Source organism: Pan troglodytes, chromosome 3 (assembly GCF_028858775.2).
Source record: "Pan troglodytes isolate AG18354 chromosome 3, NHGRI_mPanTro3-v2.0_pri, whole genome shotgun sequence".
NCBI classification, from domain to species: domain Eukaryota; kingdom Metazoa; phylum Chordata; class Mammalia; order Primates; family Hominidae; genus Pan; species Pan troglodytes.
In genome coordinates this window covers 51,663,808-51,685,278 of record NC_072401.2, presented here as the reverse complement: position 1 = coordinate 51,685,278, position 21,471 = coordinate 51,663,808, and the positions used below count along the sequence as shown (strand labels likewise).

Genomic DNA, 21,471 nt, shown 5'->3' with positions numbered 1-21,471 from the left:
GGGAGCTGAAGGGATGTGAGTGACAAGAGATATTTGCTGAATAAACAATCTAGAGCCAGGTGCAGTGTCTCACACCTGTAATCTCAGCACTTTGGGAGGTTGAGGTGGGAAGATCTCCCTTGAGTCCAGGAGTTTGAGACCAGCCTGGGCAACATAGTGAGACCCCGTTTCTTTTCTTTTCTTTTTAAAGGCCAGATGTGGTGGTGCACATTTGTAGTTGTAGCTACTTGGGAGGCTGAGACACGAGGATTGCTTGAGCCTGGGATTTGAGGCTGCAGTGATCTGTGATCATACCACTGCACTGCAGCTTGGTGACAGAGCAAGACCCTATCTCAAAAAAAAGACAATCTAAAGGTAGAATTATCTTTATTTCTTGGAACATAGAGGCAGTGACAGCATGTTGGAGTTTTAGAGCTTCATGGATTCTTTTCAGATTTTAGGTTATAGAGTCTTCATTAATTCAACCAGGGAAATGGAAAAATGGGGGAAGTTCCTGCCCTGATTGTACTCACTTTCTAATGCAAGGATTCCAACAACAAGCAAGCAAGCACGTATATGCTGTGTCAGATGGTGATGAGTTTCTAGGAGGAGGAAGGGTATTCCTGGGAGAACATAGAGAGCAAGCAGGTGAGGGAAGGCCTCTATAATAATAAGATGACAGTTGAGCAGACATCTGAAGAAAGCCAGGTAGCTGGCCACGCTGATACATTAAAAAAAAAAAAAAAGGACATTCCAGACAGAGGGATCAGCAAACGTCAACATCCTGAGGCAGGTTCCGTCAGGCAAATCATGTTCAAGACGCAGCAAGGAGACCAGGGTGGCAGCAGCAGAGTGAATGAAGGGGAGACTTGGAAGAGATGAGCTTTAAATGGTGGAGGGTGATCAAATGGAGGAAGTGAGGGAGGCAGACTGTATCTGGGTCCAGAGCGATGGTGGAGGGCATGTTGTACGTGTATGGCAGAAGGGCGTACAGAGAGATGGACAGATTGGCTAAAATCCCTAGTGGGAATTAGAGCAAGTCACCTACCTTTTTGTCCGTAAGTTCCTGGGATAAGTTTGCAGAGCAGCACCCCCAAGACCTTGGCTGCTGATATATTAGATAAAGAATTCACGAGCTAATTGTCTCTGCCAGAATTCTGTGAGGCTGCTGATTGTATCTCTCCAAAGATGAAAGGGCAGACTTGGCTGTTGTGTTAGGCAACTCATCCACACCGTGCAGAGCCTTCAAAAGCTCTGAGCTTCCTCAAGGCACTGCCATTGCCTCCCTGCTGGTCAGTAGCAGCCCCAGCTCTTCCCTGACCCCAGCTGTGTTAAGAGTCCTGTTAGGGAGGCAGGGGCTCCAAATTTGCTTTTTCTGTTTTCACAGCTCTCAGCCTTTCCTGGGCTTAAAATCTGGTTACTGAAACCAAGCCAGTTGTGGGTCGGGAGAGGCCAGTAGGTGATCATGCTTCTCCCTCCTCCTGGAACAGCACCCTCCAAAAGTGGAGGAATGCTGTCTACCTGGGATGGTTCCTTCAGGTGCCCTTTTCCAATGGGCTTTATTTCCTAATTCAGACCTTTCCCAGTCCCTACCAGTTTTTCTCAATCTGCCTGCTTCCAGTAACTCTGAAAAGAGCAGATACAAGGCTCCAGTCCTCTTCTCTTTACTCTGAGGGGCCCCTCCCCATGGCTAATAGAACGGACTTCCCTGCCCTCCTCATCACCAACCCCACACTGAGCCCTTCTGTTTCAGTTAGCCAGGACTGTCTCCTTCCCTACCTCCCCGGCTCTACTAAAAATACAAAATTTAGCCAAGTGTGATTGTTTTTACATGTCAAAAGCCTCCCTTTGGAGGAAGTACATGTTGATTACTTACTGGCCTCCCTGAAGGCAGTTAGCTACAGCTTAGCAAAAAGGAGCAGCACCTCACCCCACTTGTCTCAATGGGTGAGGATGGGTTTACCAGAAGTTGGAGTTGAGGAGGGGGGGTGTTCTGTTATTTCCAAGAAGAGCAGAGCAACTTCTAGGCCAGTGTCTGTAGTACAGAGCACCAAGATATTTATTTGGGGACCAGAGACCTCCTGGAATTATTATGAATCACTGGTGCTGCAGACACCCTCCTGATTGTTAACTGGGAAATAGACTTATTTTCATGCTGTCTTGCTTGGTCAGCTGATTATAATTGATTGTCCTCTGTAGACAGGAAAGGTGGGGAAATCTCTTCTTCCCCATAGGAGATGTAGGGAGCCATCTGCCTATGCGAACTGTGCAGAAGACAGACCTGAGCCTTCTGTCACCAAAGAGAGTCCAGTCCCTGTATGCCTGTCTTTTCAAGATTGAGCAGGCCACACCCTCACATCAGGGTTTCCCTCTATCAGTAGACCCAAAAGACCCTGTTTTTCTTGGGATATTAGAGTAAGGAGTTATATTAACTAGGATAGAAGCTAAGCTGCTGGACCAAGGAGACCCCAAAATATAATGACTTCAACAAGACATTTGTTTTCTTTCAGAGTAATCCAGAGGCAGGTGGCTCAGGGGTGTGAGGTGGCTCAGTGATCCTCAGTGTGAGGCTTCTACCTCTGGCCCAAGGTGAATGCTGCAGCTGTGGTCCTCCTCCAGCCAGCAGGAAGAAAGAAAAGGCCAGGGGAGCCCCACATCCATTTTGGTTTTAGGAGCATTACTTGAAGAACACATGTCACTTTTTTTTTTCTTTTTTTTTTTTTTTTGAGACGGAGTCTCACTCTGTCACCCAGGCTGGAGTGCAATGGTGTGATCTTGGCTCATTGCAACCTCTGCCTCCCAGGTTCAAGTGATTCTTGTGCCTCAGCCTCCCAAATGGCTGGGATTACAGGCACACACCACCACACCTGGCTAAATTTTGTATTTTTAGTAGAGACAGGGTTTCGCCATGTTGGCCAGGTTGGTCTTGAACTCCTGACCTCAAGTGATCTGCCTGCTTTGGCATCCGAAAGTGCTGTGTTTACAGGCATGAGCCATGTACCAGGCCTCAAATAACATATATCACCTTCCAGTGGCAAAAGCATATGCATGCAAAGCTGTGAGGTGGCTGGAGAATGTAGACTCTAACTGGGCATCTAATTACTTAACTAATAGCAGTCATATCTTTTTTAAGCAGGGGAGGAGTAATATTGGAATATAGCAATTTCCAGGACAACACTGGTTTTCAAGGGATAGGGCGTTTGGTTGTCACCCTTAGGGTACAAGTTGTCACACTGATTCAGATGGGGTTGAAGGGTAATGGTGGCTAAACAAACATTTAGAGGGTAGAGATAGGGATGCTATTAACAAATGTCCAGCAATGAATGGGATAAGCCCTGAACCAAATAATTGTTCTGTCTAAAAGGCCAGTCGTGGATTAGTGAGAAATAGTAGGCTGTGGCATCTAATCCTAAGTCTGAATCCTTGCTCTTAGTTTTAACTTTATTCCGGTAGAGCATATTGAAATCAGCAGAGCTCCAAGAGACAGCTCTCAACACAACACAACTCTCAACACCTTACTCATTTCAGTCTTACCCCACGTGCTTCATTCAGAAGTTAGGTAGTTGCTACTTCTGTAATACTTCAAGGAGGCCTACCTCGTGCTGGATTCCCCTCACCAGTTACAACACACCTTCCTCAAAGCCTAAAGTGACATAATGGCTGCTTGGCTAGATGAAGAAAAGATCTTCTCTGATCTGTCAGAATTCCTAAAGGCATTTAGAGACCCATTAAAAGGCCCTTTGCTGATGGGCAACCTGGGGAAAGCCACAGTTGCTTTCCTCCCACTGTGGAGTCCACCGGAAGCTGAACCAGAGCCCGAAATAAACTTTTCAGATGATGTTAGTGCTTAGCAAAGGCAAACAGAGAAGGACTTCTGCACCACAGCGGGGCAGCGGCAGGGGGTACCAGAGGTAGGTCTCCTTGCTGGTCAGCCCCCAAATCTTCTTAATTCTGTAAAATATGCTGCTTGAAGAAAAGCCTTGTGTACAGCACTTAGCTTCATGCAGCCTCTGTGAATCACAGGTTACACGGAGCATTTCCCCACCCTTCTGGGAATGTGGAACCAACCCCTGTGTTGTTATTGTTGTTTTAACCATTCTCAGGATCCTATCTTGCTTTTAAATCTTAAAATCAGGCAGATGAAGAGCTTTATCCTCATCAAATTGAAAATCCTTTCATCAGCTATTTACTAATCACCGACGTACCCACGAAAGTGAGTACCCTCAAGGACGAGTCTAGATGTCTTAAATCCTTAAACCCTTTGGCTGTTACAAAACTCTTCAGGGAACCCTTTCTTGCTAAGAGTTAACTTATCAAGGTGTCACCCACAAATTTTCCACTTTCTGCTTTGTACTCACTGCCAAGTTCTCATTTCTTGAAGGAGCTAAATTAAAGCTCCAAAAAAGGTAAGCCACCTTTCAAACAAGCATCTCTTCCCTTCCTTACCCTAGTTGGCCTTTTAAGCTCACTTCTGAAAGTTCTCAGGGAAGTGGACATTTTGTCCAGAAGCCATAATATCATCTCAACCAGATTTCAAAATGGAGGGACAGCATCATGACAGCCCATGTGGCTTGGACAGATAATATTGTCCTTAGGGAATACACAGTTAGAGAGAGAGAGGTCAAAGCGAGAACTTCCAAGTAATGTCCTGAGCTTTGACTCAGCCACCTCCATAAATCAGACAACCCTAGAGTCCAGGCTGCCTCCAGGGATGTGTGAGCTGCAGGATAGTTAAACCTCTTCAGTTGTGCATGCATCCTCAGCCCACTCATAATCCTCATTCCTCACTAGTTTTCTATCATTGTGGAGGCTAGTCTGTATCATGTCCTCACTAACGGAGAAATCACAGTACTAAGCCCCCTTTAGGCTACCTAGTCATGACTGCATTTTAAGGGCCAACCCTTAGCACTTACCAGTTTAGTAACAGTCATATGAAGCATTATTTTTATTCACCAGATATAAATAGTTCTCTTGTCAGTAAACCCACACAATTTCTCTTATTAAAAATATTGCAGAATTTAAAACAGAAAACCAAATATCACATATTCTCACTTATAAGTGAGAACTTAACACTGGGTATGCGTGGACATAAAGATGGGAACCTTAGACACTGGGGAGGGAGGGAGTGGGGAGAAAAGGCTGAAAAACTTACTATTGGATATTGTGTTCACTATATGGGTGACAGGATCAACAGAAGCCCAAACTTCAGCATCACACAATATACCCTGTAACAAACCTGTACATGTACCCCTGAATCTAAAATAATTTTTTTAAACCTGCAGAATTCATGTAACTTCAGACATAACTACCACCCCACCTCTGCACAGATTGAATAAGATCAAATACTTGATCTTAATGTCATCCACCATTTTATCTGCTACCTCTGAGGGAGCTGTGACTGTTCCAGTTATAGAGATGACAAAAAAATACAATGAAATAAGGCAGTGTATTACACTGGCCTATGTGACTCACATAGAGCAGAAAGAAAGCATTTAACAACAACAAAAAAAGAAAGCAAAGCAGGTGTTCTGATCATTCTTTCTACTTTTCTGTTAAATCAAGGGTTCTCAGCTCTGTTTGGACATTAGAATCACCTGAGTGATTAGAATGTTACACATTAGAATCACCTGAGTGAGTGGCATGTGTTGAAAAATAATGATGCCTGGGCCCCACCTAGACCAATAAATAGAGTCTCCTAGAGATGGGGCTTAGAATATGAGTGTCTTTTAAAAGGACCCCAGTGAAATTCTATTTACAGGCTGAGTTGTAATTACATACATATGGTACTTGTCATGTTAGAATTGCTTCCTTCCCTCTTTTCCTCCCTGCCTTCCTTTCTCCCTTCAACAAACACTTACTGAGTAGCTGCTACAAGAGAATACTTACATTTTGGAAGTGGGAGACGTGTAGACAGATATGTGCACATGTGTTTCAGTAGCCAGGTACACATAATTTGGTACACACATAATTCACAACATGTTCGGTAGCAACATGGCAGAGGACAGGGGGAGCCCAAAGCACGCATGGCAGGTTCCACCTAAGAGAGTGGTGGGGGTTAGTTGGGCAACAATTCTCAGAGGTGATGCTTTAGCAATGGTGTTATTTCGTTTCCTCTTTATTTCAACCTCTTTCAGTATTGTGAGACCAACCAAAATAGGATGCACCCATTATCTTGGTTTGGGTTCTCCCTGAGAGCAGAGGCATATTAGCTTGCTAGGGCTACCATTAAAAAGTTACACAGAATATGCAGTTTAAACAACAGAAATCTATTGCCAGTTCTGGAGGCTGCAAGTTTGAGATCAAGGTGTTGGTAGGACTGGCTCCTTCTGAGGGCTGTGAAGGAAGGACCTGCCCCAGGCCTCTCTCCTTGGCTTGGAGATGGCCATCTTCTTGTTCATGTGGTGTTCTCCATGTTGGGATATGTCTGTATCCAAATTTCCCTTTTTTATGACACCAGTCATATTCGATTAGAGCCCACCCCAATGACCTCATGTGATCTAATTACATCTACAATTACACTATTTCCAGATAAGTTACATTCTGACTGGGGCTTGGGACTTCAACATATGAATTTGTGGTGGGGAAAGGGTGCAATTCAACCCATCACAAGAGGCTTTTCAAAAATCCTGAAGCAAGAAGGCTGAGAGTCTCCCACAGGATGAGCTTTAGATAGGACATGGACATGGGTAACATGCAAAGAACTGCCCACAGCTGTGCTGCAAGTGGGAGGACTGAGGCATCATCTAACACACTGTTAAGAAGGCAATTTCTTCAGAGATGCTTTATTTCCACACCATTTCCCTGACCTGGACTGTGCTTTCTTTAGCGTGCTGGCCCTCCAGGGGAATTGGAAAGACTGACAGGGTTAATGTGGGTCTCCATAATACTGCCAGATACATAGTTTAGCCAGCAGGTTAGTGATTGAAAACACCTTCAATGGGATTAAAACCCTTCAAGATATTTCAAATAGCAACTACCTGCTGTGACAGCGGTAGGGACAATATGTTATTAGAAACACCACCTTGCTGGCAAATGAGCAGATGAAGTCTTCCAAAACCCAATTAGCAAAGGCTAAAATTTTAAAAATAAAAAGTGGATGATGATTGAAAATATAGTCATGTATTGCGTAACAATTCTGAGAAATGCATTGTCAGGCGGTTTCATTATTTTGTGAACATCACAGAGTGTGTTTACACAAACCTAGATGGCATAGCCTGCTACACACCTGGGCTATATGCATATAGCCTGTTGCTGTTAGGCAACAAACCTGTGCAACATGTTACTGTACTGAATACTGTAGACAATTGTAACATGATAGTAAGTATTTGTGTATCTGCACATATCTACACATAGAAAAAGTATAGTATTATAATTTTATGGGATCACCATTATATGCAGTCTGTAGTTGACCAAAACTGAAATGTCATTATGTGACGCATGACTGTATGTGCTCAATAGAACCTCTTAGGTATAGATTATAGTGGATAATCTAAATTAATTCACCAAATATGGTTTGAGCATCTACTGTGTTCCAGGGATTATTCTAGGTGCACATCAGTGAAGAAACCAGAAAAAATCCTTGTCCTCTTAAAACTCAGGTTCTAGATGCAACTTGTTGCCCCTGCACATATTTATGGGTGTCATTTAAATAATATTAAAACCCATCAAAATCAATATTTCAGACAAGAAAGAGGATATAGCCAGTAAAGCATTTTAGAAGGAACTACTCAAAAATATTGTGTTGTTTTTTCAGTGGTAAGTCTATGAATGATTTTTCTTTCCTACTTGTCTAGATTTTTCACATTCTCTTTAATAGGCATATATTACTTTCATATTGAAAAAACTTTAAAGAAGAGTGAAATCCAAGAGGTTTCTTGTCTAGATAAGTTTTACAAAAAGTGCTCCTAGCAGGCATAAACTTTGAAATTAGACCGCCTCGGGTTTCAATTTCATCACTGCCCCCTTATTAGCTATGTGACATTGGGTACATCACATAACTTTTTAATTACATAAATTACAGTGTCATGATCTACAAAATGGGTGTAACATGCTAACCTCAACCTCCCAGAGTTGTTAAAAGATAAAATTCAACATAAATAAGCAGTCTTTAAACTGTGTTCCACCCATAGTAGGTGCTCAATATTTGCTAGATTGAATTGGGAAAGTCGCACTAAGATCAAGCCCAGCTCTCTCGTGCAATATAGTGAGAATATAAAATGGTACTACCACCTTGGAAAAGCAGTTTAGCAGTTTCCTGAAAAATTAAGCATACACCTAACGTATATTCCAGGCATTTCACTCCTAGAGATTTACCAAGAAGAATGAAAGCTTATGTCCATACAAAGATTTGCACACTAATAATCACAGCAGCTTTATATATGGGGCATGCTAAATGAAAGAAACTAGACATGAAATAGTATGTACTATATAATTCTATTTATTAAAAAGTAGAGAAAATGCCAGCTAATCTGTAGCATCAGAAAGCGATTCATTGGTCGCTTTGGGTTGGGGTAGGCGACGGGAAAGGGAAGGATGGAAGGGTTATGAAGCGTAAATTGGAAACTTGGGGTGATGAATTGGTTCACTATTTTGAATGAGGTGATGGTTTCTGGGTGTGCCAAAGCTTATGAAATTGCACACTTTACGCCGGAGGCAAAGGCTCATGCTTGTAATCCTAGCACTTTGGGAGGCCGAGGCAGGCAGATCACCTGAGGTCAGGAGTTACAGACCACCCTAGCCTGGCCAACATGGCGAAACCCAGTCTCTACTAAAAATACAAAAATTAGGCAGGGATGGTGGCGCGTGCCTGTAATTCCAGCTACTTGGGAGACTGAGGCAGGAGAATCGCTTGAACCTGGGAGGTGAAGGTTGCAGTGAGCTAAGATTGTGTCACTGCACTCCAGCCTGGGCAACAAAGTGAGACCCTGTCTCAGAAAAAAAAAAAAAAAAAAAGAAAAAAGAAAAAGAAATTGCACACTGTCTATATATGTAATTTATTATGTGTCAATTTTACCTCAATAAAAAATGTTTTAAAAAATCAATCTCAAGAGGAAGGCAAAATCTATCACCTTTCTTAATCAGTCTTAGACTTCCATAAAGGGAACAGTGAATTAGGTGACCAGTTGATGGTGAGAATCCAGATGAGATTTTCCTGTGAGCTGTGAGAGTGGATTCACAGCAGGGGGAAGAGATTTAAATTTCTCAGTGCAGCAAGTCTGAAGTTGTTAAATTTTTAAAGAATGGTATGGATTTCTGTCCAGAGCCAAAAGACAAAGCTATAAGACAGGGTGCAACATTTCTTGCCTGTCAAGAACTGATGTAGCAAGCACAGAAACATAAAATGCCTCATCAAAAAATTAATGCCCCCATATTCGGGAGGCTCTTGTATCTGGGTGACAAATTTCAGATGATAAGGAGAGATGCAAATGTAAACCATGTGTGTTGATTTTTTTTAACTTCTTAAAGATAAAGCAGTGATACTGATGTCACCCTTAAATATATGAGTCAATGTAGAATCTTTATTTTCTTTGTAGGTTAACAATGACAAATCACCAAACCAATTTCAGGGCCAAACTAAAGGACTAGATTAAATGGATTAATACCTCAAAACCCAGAATCAGAAAGAGAGAATTTGTGCTGGAGGATTAAAAGATGTCATTTTCGTTTCAGTCTTGATTGGCACCTGGGTATGAGCCCTAGCAGCCCTAAGATAGAAGCAACAATTTCAAGTTGTTTTGCTAAATGTTGTGAGGCATTTAAAGCAGAGATATTGCACATTTGTGGGATAGTTTACCATTGTTTAAAATTTCTTTCAAATTTTTTGTTTTAAAAATGACTGGAATGAAATAAATAGAGAAAAAATAATAGAGAAAAAATGATTTTTTCTCTATTATGTTATTAAAGGATATTGTTTTTCCAGGTCATTTTTGATTTGGTGTGGAATAATTGCTCATGCCCCAGAGTCATGCGGTAAGTTTTGTTACTGCCTGACTGGCTAAAGTGGGATGGGAGAAGCTAGAATCGTAGACCTGAGAGTTAAAAAGAACCTTGAAGAATATTCAATAAAATTATGGCAGCCAGAGATGGCTCACCAATCACAGAAACAAGGCTGTGTGTAGCCAAGCCCTGTAACGTTAGTTTAAAAGCTAAACCGTTATGCAATATTTAAAATGAGGGTAGGTCTTCAGAAAGGACTGTGAAGCTTGGGGGAACACAAAACTGAACAGAGAGGGGCTTGGATAATAAGACAATGGCTCTACCTTTCACAAATTTTACCTACATACATAAAACCCAAGAAAAAGAAGAGTAACATTGATTGAACACCTGCTGTTGGCTTTGCGCATAGAAGCCACCATAATTAAGTTAACATGTGTTCCCACAGAATATATGCTGTTGTATCCACAAACAACTCTAACAACAAGGTCCTCAAGTGGAGGAAATAAATGCTATAAGAAAAATACAAAGGACTCTCTATCTGGTGAGAGTATGACACTTCCCTAGCCTTAGATATATGGCTAGCATTTTAATATCCTGTCTCTGTTTCTCTTTTCCCCTTTTTCTAGGTATCCAGATTAGTTCCTTTACTCAAGCTGATCTGACTTCACGAAATGTTCAGTATGTCCATTCTAGTGAGGCTGAGAAACATTCAGATGCCTTCAGCTTTACACTGTCTGATGGAGTCAATGAGGTAGGTGAGGCACTGAACTCCATCCTTGAAAAGTATTGATTCCTCTCCATCTTCTTTGAATGGAGTAGGCAGAGTGACTGGTGAGAGAAGAGCTTCATTTTCCTCTGCTCTCAGTCAAGGGGTAGGGGCAGCCTCTGTAGCCACCTTGGCTGTTGCCCAAGAGGACTCACTCTGGGGCTCCTAATTATTGACTTGTGCAAGCAATGTGTGAAAGAGAAAAGTAGAGAGCACCTACCTTGGACTTGTTGGGTAGGTGCTAGGGAGAGGTGTCCCACCTGCACTTTCCTGCCATTCTAGGTGACTCAGACTTTCCATATCACTCTTCACCCTGTCGATGATTCGCTGCCCGTCATACAGAACTTAGGAATGCAGGTGCAGGAGGGCATGAGGAAGAACATCACAGAGTTTGAGCTTAAGGCGGTGGATGCTGACACAGAGGTAAGAGCACTTCTTCCCATGGGTTCTCTGGCTAAATGAGAGGCTGACCTGGTGGCAGCTATCATGTTGCAGCTGTGCATCCTGATGGTAGGGAGGAGCTGTAAGGTGAGTGCAAGCATCCTTGAAGGATTAAAACACAGAAGATACCAGGACCTTCTGGAAAAGAAAAACAAATGTATTTGAGATCAAATTGTTTTTAAACCCTTTCTGAAAACCTAAATACATCCATCCTCTCCCTTGAGTACATGTAACAATACTTTTAACATGCTGATTTTGTATTGATTTACAGAAAACCAGGTAGATGACATTTTACCCAATGTTATTATTTCCCATTAGCATGAACAGGGATTTTCTATACCTATATACCCTTTCTCCCTTTCACCTCCTTCATCCGGACTTCTCTGATGGCAACTAATTATTACAATTTGAGCCTCCTCAAAGACTAGGCTTTGTGCAGTAAAACAGGGCATGTGGAGACTAAGCTTTTATTCTCATGCTTCCAGATTAAAGCATCTCACATTCTGACATGACTTAGCTCACATAAACTCATACTGCCACACTTATTAATTAGTTCTATGTATCCCCTTCTCTGTGCCAGCACTCATTGATTGATTGATTCTTTCATCAAATATTAATTACCTATGAGGTTCTAGGCTCTGCTGTAGATGCCGAAGACAGGGCTATAACAAAACAGATAAATTTGCAGGCTTAGAGAGTCTACTATCTTTGTTTGGGGGAAAGACTTACTAGTAAAGAAAGAAGGAACATATTATATCAGATACAATAAGTGCTATGCAGAAAAATAAAGGGAGATGAGGGAGATAGAGATTGATAGATATGCTGCTTTAGAGTATCCAGAGAAGGCCTCTCTGAGGAGGTCATACTTTAGCAAAGACATTATTAAGCAAAAGGGCAAGCTATGCAGTTATCTGGGAGAATTCACCCTTCAGACAGGGGAGCCAGAAATACAAAGGCACTGTGATCAAGTGCACTTAGACTCTGGGAATAACTGTAGCAAAGGTGGCAAGAGGCCAAGAGGCTGGAACCCATTGAACAGGCAGGAGAAAAGAATGAGACCAGAGAGGAACCCTGGGACTAGGTCACAGAGGGCCATGCTGGCCCTGGTTAGGCCTTGGCATTTTGTTTTAAGTTGGTGGGAAACCCTTGGAAAGCCTTGGGAAGGATTTTATGCCTCTTTTTCTTTCCGCGGGTCACCAGAGAAGCAGTAATTAAAAATGAGAAGCTAGCTTCTGTTGTGATGCATATGAAATTCTGTATATAAGAGTTTTGGGTAGATGTAGGGGAAGGAAATGAACAGTTTAAAAAGGTCTATTTTCTTTCATCTTGGTAGAGGTTAAAAATTCAGGCTTTCCCCCATGACCTGAAGAGAAGAAATTTAAATGTTTTAATCTTACAACTGAAGGTACCAGAATATAAGCGCAATTGTAGCAAACAGTATGGTCATTCTCTTTAGCTCTATCTTTGGTGTCTATAAAGAAAATACAGTCCTTACTTTATCAATGTCTTTGGGTTCTACTACCCTTGATCAGCAATTGGGCATCACTCACTCTTTTGGTTTCTGTTATGAGCTTCCCTCCCCTCTGGTATTTTGCCTTCCGGACAGGCCGAGTCTGTCACATTCACCATCGTGCAGCCTCCACGCCATGGCACCATCGAGCGAACCAGCAATGGGCAGCATTTCCACCTCACCTCCACCTTCACCATGGAAGATATCTACCAGAACCGGGTCAGCTACAGCCATGACGGCAGTAACTCCCTCAAGGACCGGTTCACCTTCACTGTTTCTGATGGGACAAACCCCTTCTTTATCATTGAGGAAGGGGGAAAAGAGGTGAGGGGTGAGGACACTGGAGGAGGTAGCCTAGCACTGCATGGCAGACGCAGAACATGGAGTTTTACATCAAGCATACCATTGTTTGAGTTCTCGTTCTATCAGTAGCTAGTAGATTGACCTTGGGCAAATTACATTTCTAAGCCTCAGTTTTTCATCTGTAAAATGGACAGTAATTATCTGCTTCAAATATTTGGTTTAAGGATCCAAGGAGGTAATCCACATAAAGTGCTTAACACCATTGACAAATAGTGCTCAATAAATGGTGATAGTTCTTGTTGTTAGTATTACTGTTATTTCTTTTTTCTTTTTGCCCATCCTTTACTCCTTAATTTTTCTTTCATCTGGTTTTTGAATAATATTGTATATCTCTAGATTGTTTTTCTCTTTTTGGACTAGGTCCCCTCAGCCTAACCAGAGTTTCTCAGTCTTTGAGAAATAGCAGTGGATAAGAGTGTGGTTTTTGCATCCAAAATATATTGATTTTTTAAAATAATTTTTTATTTTTAATTTTTGTGGGTACATAGTAGGTATATATATTTATGGGGTACATGAGATGTTTTGATATGGGCATACAATGTTTAACACTCATATCATGGAAAATGGTGTATCCATCCCCTCAAACATTTATCCTTTGTGTTACAAACAATCCAGTTATTCTCTTTTAGTTATTTTAAAATGCACAATTAAATTATTTTTGACATTAGTCACCTGTCATGCTAGCAAAAACTATGCCTTATTCATTCATTCTAACTTTTTTTTCTTACCCATTAACCATCTCTGCCCCCTTACTACTCTTCCCAGCCTCTGGTAACCATTCTTCTCCTCTCTCTCTCCATGGGTTCAGTTGTTTTGATTTTTAGATCCCATATATAAGTGAGAATATGTGATGTTTGATTGTGCCTGGCTTATTTCACTTAAGGGAATGGCCTCCAGTTCTATACATGTTGTTGCAAATGACTGAATCTCATTCTTTTTTATGGCTGAATAGTACTCCATTGTGTATATGTACCACATTTTCTTTATCCATTAATCTGTTGATGGACACTTAGGTTGCTTCCAAATCTTGGCTATTGTGAACAGTGCTGCAACAAACATAGGAGTGCAGAGATCTCTCTGATATACTGATTTCCTTTCTTTTGGGAATATACCCAGCAGTGGGATTGTTGGATTGTATGGTAGCTCTATTTTTAGTTTTTTGAGGAACCTCCAAACTGTTCTCTATAGTGGTTGTGCTAATTTACATTCCCACCAACAGTGTATGAGGGTTCCCTTTTCTCCACATTCTCATTAGCATTTTTTATTACCTGTCTTTTAGATAAAAGCCATTTTAACTGGGGCGAGATGACATCTCATTGTAGTTTTGATTTGCATTTCTCTGATGATCAGTGATATTGAGCGTCTTTTCATATGTCTCTTTTCCATTTGTATATCTTCTTTTGACAAATGTCTATTCAAATCTTTTGCCCAATTTAAAATTAGATTATTAGATTTTTTCCTGTAGAGTTGTTTAAGTTCCTAATATATTCTGCTTATTAATCCCTTGTAGATGAGTAGATGGCAGATATTTTCACCCATTCCTTGGGTGGTCCCTTCACTGTGTTGATTGTTTTCTTTGCTGTGCAGAAGCCTTTTAACTTGATGTGATCCCATTTATCCATTTTCACTTTGGTTTCCTGTGCTTCTGGGATAACACTTAATAAATCTTTGCTCACACTGATGTCCTAGAGAGTTTTCTTAATGCTTTCTTGTAGTAGTTTCATAGTTTGAGGTCTTAGGTTTAATTCTTTAGTCGATTTTGATTTGATTTTTGTATGTGGTGAGAGAGAGGGGTCCAGGTTCATTCTTCTGCATGTGTATCCTAAAAGATACTGATTTATTTCCAGCCCTGTCATGTACAAACTGAATATACTTGTAAATCATTTAAACTTTCCAAGCCTCGTTTTCCCTATCTGTAAAGTGGAAGTGATACATATTCTCCCGATGTACATAAAGCACTAAGCCCAGTGCCTGGCACACAGGGAACATCAGATAAACTGAAGCTGTAAACATCATCACCATCATCATCATCATCATTTTAGAACCAGCTTGTGAAACCAGTAAAATGCTTTTCTCTTGAGGTTGTGCAACTGTCAAGCTTTACTTCCTAAAGGAATCGCTGTCTTCTAACATCCAGATATCCAGAAGAAATGTTGATTCCCCTTCCATTCCCTTGCCGCCATTTTTACTCATCCCTTCATTTGTTAGCCAGCTCTCCTGTAGTTCATAAACCTCGCCTGGGAAAAACTTCAATTCTGGTGAAAGGTGGGCCTGGGGGCACCCCTACATCTGTGTCTGACCTCGGGGAGGCAGTTTTAGTGAGCGGCATGTGTACACCTTTCTATACTTCCAGTATAACAAAAGGATCCACTTCTCAGGCCTGCACAGCTCCTTTTCTACTTTGATGATGAAGGATTATTTTCCTGGAAAAAAAGATCCTCTGTGTCCTTTAGAGACAAACAGTCTGTGAGAAGGTCATTCTCAGTTAGCTGGTATGTCGGTGGGATGGCTCTTGGGATTTTCCTGCCATTTCGGTGTCTGCACAGCATCACCACCTGGCAAGTCATCACTCTTGTTTTTTCTCTCCCAAACTGTAGCTGCTCCCCAGTTAGTTTGACTTTCAGAAGAGAAAAAAGATTTCAGGATATATCAGCAAGAGGGCTAATGCTCTTATAAACAAAATGTTACAACAGGTCTCTGGAGGGACGATGTCATTTAAAAAATGGAAATTATTTAGAAGGTGGCTTGTGGGAGATTGAAAAGCCAACGTCTCATTGCCCTGTGTCCCAACTTGCTGTATCCACCCAGGAACAGGGAGATGCTAGATCCAATTTATGATGTGTGTGTTGCATGCATGCATGTGTGTATCTGTGAGAATGGGATTATAAATGAAATTTCCTTTTCGCTATTACCACAAATGCTTTTATTTCTGATTTCTTCTGCCCCTCACCCTCATATAGAGAGCTCTCCCTTAAAACAGACAACAACAATGGGAAAAGGAAAAAAAAAGAAAATATCTTCCCATGAAAACCTCTTTCACATCTGGCATAATCCCACCTAGAAATTTCAACATTAACAATTTAATGATTATTTTTGTCAGCCTCTCATGAAAATTTTAACACAGTTTGTTGAAAGGAAAAGTACTGTTTTGTTTTTTTTTTTCATCCCAAGGCAGTATCGAACTCAACTAAAGAAGACATAGGTGTGTAAAAACCAACTTCCATAGCAGGTGAAATGACAGCAAGAATGCCACTTGTTGTTGTTGTTTTGTTTTTCCTTTTCTTCCTACATTGTTCTCACTCTATCATTCAGCTTTCTCCCTTAGGCCTTGTGCCAGGATGATAAGGGATGGGAACGGGCTCAGTTGCCCATCCCTCATCTCTGAAGTGTCAGCAGACTTCAGAGGTTACAGCTGTGTAGGCCCTGGACCTGACATACTTCAGGTACTTGTGAATGATGAGTTTTCTTTTCTGCCCTCCCCTTCAGATTATGACAGCAGCACCTCAGCCATTCCGAGTAGACATCCTCCCGGTAGATGATGGCACGCCTAGAATTGTCACCAACCTGGGACTCCAGTGGCTGGAATACATGGATGGCAAGGTAAGGCCTGCCCCTCTGTCATGTTCACACCACCCAACTTGGGCTACATCCTTCTTCACGACAATGACTTATGAATAGAAGTCCAGTTCAGCTCACCTGTTTATCCCTCCCTAAATAAACTGATTTTCCTGAGATTAGTGAGCTCCATGAGTTTGGTTAGGATAAACTTGTGTAGGATCGGTTACGATTGTGTATAGTTTAAGATGCTCTTTGAAAAGACCCCAAAATATAGTAGGTCAAGCTAGATAGAAGTTTATTTATTTTTTTCTCACATATAGGGTGGACGTAAGTGGGCAGTGCAGGGCTCTATATGAGCACTTAGAGATGTGGATTCCCTCCACCTTATTGTTCTGTCATCACTAAGTGGTTGCTATTGACTCCTGGCCAAACTTCTTCAGAAATTCGTCAATATACAGTTGGCCCTCAGTATCCACAGGTTCCACATCTGTGGATTCTAACAACTGTGGCTCAAAAATGTTTGAAGGAAAAATATAAGAAATAATACAAATTTTAAAAATATAGTACAACAACTGTTTATATAGCATTTGTGCCATGTGAGGTATTATAAGTAATCTTGACTTAAAGTATACAGGAGAAAGTGTATACGTTATATGCAAGTACTATGCCATTTTGTATAAAGGACTTGAGCATCCATGGATTTTGTAATCCTCAGAGAAGCCTAGAACCAATCCCCATAGATACTGAGGGACAACTGTACCAGCATATGGGAAGGAGGAAACAGAAAGAGAGGGGCAAGGAACTCCATATTAAGCAAGTGATACAGAAATTGAATACATCCCTTGCACTCATATTTGTTGGCAATAAATTGTTCATATGGCCCAAATGTTGCATGGGAGGCTGGGAAATAGCATCTCTAGCTGGGCAGGCAGAGGCTCAGCTAAAACATTGTTCACTAGAAGAAGGGGAGGGTGGATTTTGGAAAATATCGAGTATCTACCATAAATGAGAAAGAAGCAGGGCATTTTTGTAGGTAAGTGTGCACAGATGAATTGTACTTTAGGCATTACTTTCTCTTTCTCCTAATTTCAAAATTGGTCATTTTAAGATCTATGCCATAGTTTTCACCTAGTAATCATGTCAAGCACTAAATCCACATCCCCACCCAAACATAGTTCTTCAGTTGAGAACTGGTTTCTTGCATTTGTGGGTGGTATTCTTTCTAGGATGTGGCTTGTTTACCATCTCCATGGAGCTGATTAGTTCATTGTATGTGTAGCTGTTGCACTATAGCTTCTAATTGAACTGGTTGGGTTTTAAAAAAAACAAACAAACATGAATTAAAGTTAGTGCCAATTTCCCCTGTGCCCTATTTGATCTTTTTTCCCCACCTTATTCAGAGCAATTCCATTCTCTTCTCAATACTCTCCAATTGGGTTTCTACCCCCTACTCCTACTCTATTGCAGTAACTGTTATTAAAGTCACCAATGACCTCTATTTTGCCAAATCCAGAGGCCAATTATCTGTCTTTACCTTACTAGACCTAAAAAAATCTTCAATGCTCTTGACCACCCTCTTTCTTTGCTCAAATCTTGGCTCTCACTAAATACTTCAATGAATGAATGAATGAAAGTTCAGCCAGTGTATTTGGGCAATATCAGGGTACAGTGTGTTTCTGTTACTCTATTTCAAGTATCATAATTGACTCCTAGAAAGTGGCCACCTTCCCTGTACTGAATTATTCTTTCAAAGTTCCACCTTTCTTTCAAGGCCCAACTCAAATCCCACTGCCTCCAATCCATCCTCCTTCAACTCCAGATGAAATTAATCTTTTTCTCTCTCTCTCTTTCTCTAAAAAAGTGTGCAGCCCTCTTTTTATGTCTTCCATTACAGCTCTTGCCACATTGACCTTGTGCATGAGCCTTTCTTTCCCTATTAAGTATGAATACCTCAAGGGCAGAAGCTGGAATGGTTTTCATCCTCATAGCCTCTCCAATCCTGACAGAGCTTTCCATGCAGTAAATACACTCAGTAAATCATTGTTGAACTGAATTAAATCTGAGTCAGAGGGTCTTGTTCCTGCTTTATTCCCACCTCAGGAATTAAATTAAATGGGTTTCTATTCTAGGCAACCAACCTGATCACCAAGAAGGAACTGCTGACCATGGACCCAGACACCGAGGACGCGCAGCTTGTCTATGAGATAACGACGGGCCCTAAGCATGGCTTTGTGGAGAACAAGTTGCAGCCTGGCAGAGCTGCTGCCACTTTCACCCAGGGTGGGGACTCTCTGGGGACTTAGAAATGGGAGAAATCTATGCTAATGTCACACTGCCTATCTCCCAGATTCTTCTCACAGCCACTTCCAGCTACTTATGCCCAAGTAACCACTTTGCAGAGATCTTCTAGTGCTTAACCATCCAACTTAAGAATTTTATTTCTCCTGATTTTTTTCCCTGTGATGACGAATTATGGCAAAGAAAAATTCACCTTTACCGTGCTTCCTCAACTCCTAAATTGCTCTAAGTGTTGGCCAGGTTTTCTGGAAAAGAATGCATGATACTGCTTGGTTTTCTTTAAAAACAATAACAACAAGAAAGCAAAAAATAACAAGCAGACATTATGAAAGATCTGTGATCCTGTGTGATTTATTTTTTGTTCTCTAAGGATTATAGACTTTAAGTCTTCAGCCTAGAAATTAAAATCAACATGTATAGGTTGCTCAACAGAAATATTTTCTCTGTTTTGAATCACCTCAAGCAGGCCATGTTAAGCTTGTCAGGCTCCTCTAGACTTTTTTCAGGATTGACTTGACTGGGAGCAGTCATTGCAAAACTGCATCTCAAAATTCATGCTCCATGAATTTTCTTTTTACTCTCTGTCCTCAATTGTATGTTATCTCCTCACACCTTTTTAGCTGTGCTTTGTGTATGGGAAGTTTTAACCCAACCCCAGCTATTCTTATTAGCACATACCTTCCAAAGAACCTTTATTAGAAGGAATTAGGTCTGAGTATGAGGCTATAAACACAGAGGATGGAGTCAAAGACTTTCCTCTGTCAACTCTAGGATTTGCCATCAACATTCACAGACATTTATTGAAGTGCTTTTTATCAGGACCCTGGGATTCTCATTTTATAACAGCATAAGAGATATTTACAATATCTCTGTACTTAAAGACAGATCTTTTTTTTCACAGAGCTTCAGGATTTTATTTTAAAATCTGACAGAAACATTTATTTTAACAACTACTATACTTTTGGTGCTTGGGAAAATAAGTTTTGTCTGTAATACATTAGAAGAATAAACTAGGTATGTTGGTGTGGTAATTTATGAAGCTGTCGTTACATCCCTGGGTTAATTCACAGTGAGTCTTTTTTCTCACAGAGGATGTGAACTTGGGGTTGATTCGTTATGTGTTGCACAAGGAGAAGATCCGTGAGATGATGGATAGTTTTCAGTTTCTGGTGAAAGACAGTAAACCCAATGTGGTCAGCGACAATGTCTTCCATATCCAGTGGTCCCTCATCAGCTTTAAATATACCAGGTACAAGTTTTACTGTGCTTTCCTTCTTGAGAAATCAATCAGGCAAGCAGAGGGAGTCAGGATGAAGGATGCTGGGGGGCAGCTCTAGTCACCTCTTGATGGCGGTGATGGTGATGATGGCAGTGATAAAAGTAATAATTTCACCAAATATTTATTGAGTACTGTATGTATTAGGTGCTGCACTAGGACTTGACATGCATCATCTTATATAATACTTGGAATTCTCAGATGAATTCCATTCCTGTCCCCACAGTGGCAAAGTAATAGAGACAGAAACTTGTTTATGTAACTTGTCCACAGTCACATAGCTAATAAGAAGTAAGACCAGGATGTAAGCCCAGTGATCTTAACGATGTGCTCTACTGCTGCTCAGACAAATGTTTTTGCTTCTGTCTCTTCAAGTTTTAGAAGAGAGTCTAGTAGAACTGATAGGAAAAATAAAAATAGGCATTCAAGTTTGGAAAATAATCACTGGCCCACACTATCAATATCTTCACCTTCCATCTGTATTCTCCTTGTTCCCAACCCTGTTTTCTCCCCTGGCTTCTTTGGGTTTGGTAGGAATGTATATCTGTAGGGCTAAATGCATGGCTTAATGTGGACAGTGCTTTAAGATGCTTTTCTAATCTGTTGGAGAGTTAGAAAGGCAAACAGAGAGATACTGATTGTTAAAGGTAGTGTGCAAGCATGGTGCTGATTTTATAGGTTAGATTATAACTAGGATTATAATTTATGTGGGGGAAATATTCTTTAAGTCTACATTTCAGAGACTCACTATCCAAGAAATCAACTTCATGAAAATTCAGATAAAAATTGGAACTTGGGGGAAAAAAGGAAGACTTAAAACCTTGATTTCATGTGCCCCAAATTCAGGCTATTCTACTCTTACACACATTTGGAGAATTAGAGGAAAATTAGAATCAACTTTTACATATGTAATGTTTTGCTGTTATTTACCTCTCAATTGTATCACCTTCAAAATTCAATAAATTCAATAAAATTCATCCCTTTTTCTGGACAACCCTCTAACATTTAATGGACTAAGTGGTATAGACGGTCCCAAAGCTGGCAATGAGGACTGAGCTCTCAGAGGCACTTTCCCTGCTGTCCTCACAGCAACAAGACATGCACCCAGGTCTAGGGGCCATCCTCAGTGGTGAAAAACAAAGCCCAGCTCATGCCCTACTTTCTGTGGCCTTTCCAAACCTAGATACTTATTATGAATCAATAGCATATGAATAGTTGGCCTTCTACTTTACAAATGCAATAGAGATTCTGAGCAGCAAGCTAAATTAATCATGTCCTTCCCCCATTGTCATAAAGTTCTATTTGTCTAAACATCTCTGTTATGTAGGCTTACCTCACATTTTC

At 41.0% G+C, this 21,471-nt stretch overlaps 1 protein-coding gene across 4 annotated transcripts in view; it reads left to right on the top strand.

Moving 5' to 3' along the window:
• Positions 1 to 21,471, top strand: part of FRAS1 (Fraser extracellular matrix complex subunit 1) — a 480,560-nt gene that overhangs the window by 389,501 nt on the left and 69,588 nt on the right. For 3 of the 4 annotated variants that reach the window (XM_517202.8, XM_063808847.1, XM_024356095.3), the window contains 6 exons: positions 10,542 to 10,666; positions 10,964 to 11,104; positions 12,729 to 12,956; positions 16,482 to 16,595; positions 18,683 to 18,833; positions 19,941 to 20,100. In XM_517202.8, coding sequence (XP_517202.4) covers positions 10,542 to 10,666; positions 10,964 to 11,104; positions 12,729 to 12,956; positions 16,482 to 16,595; positions 18,683 to 18,833; positions 19,941 to 20,100 — 919 coding nt within the window. The remainder of the gene's footprint in view (positions 1 to 10,541; positions 10,667 to 10,963; positions 11,105 to 12,728; positions 12,957 to 16,481; positions 16,596 to 18,682; positions 18,834 to 19,940; positions 20,101 to 21,471) is intronic. The other variant, XM_024356096.3, reaches the window with a different exon arrangement.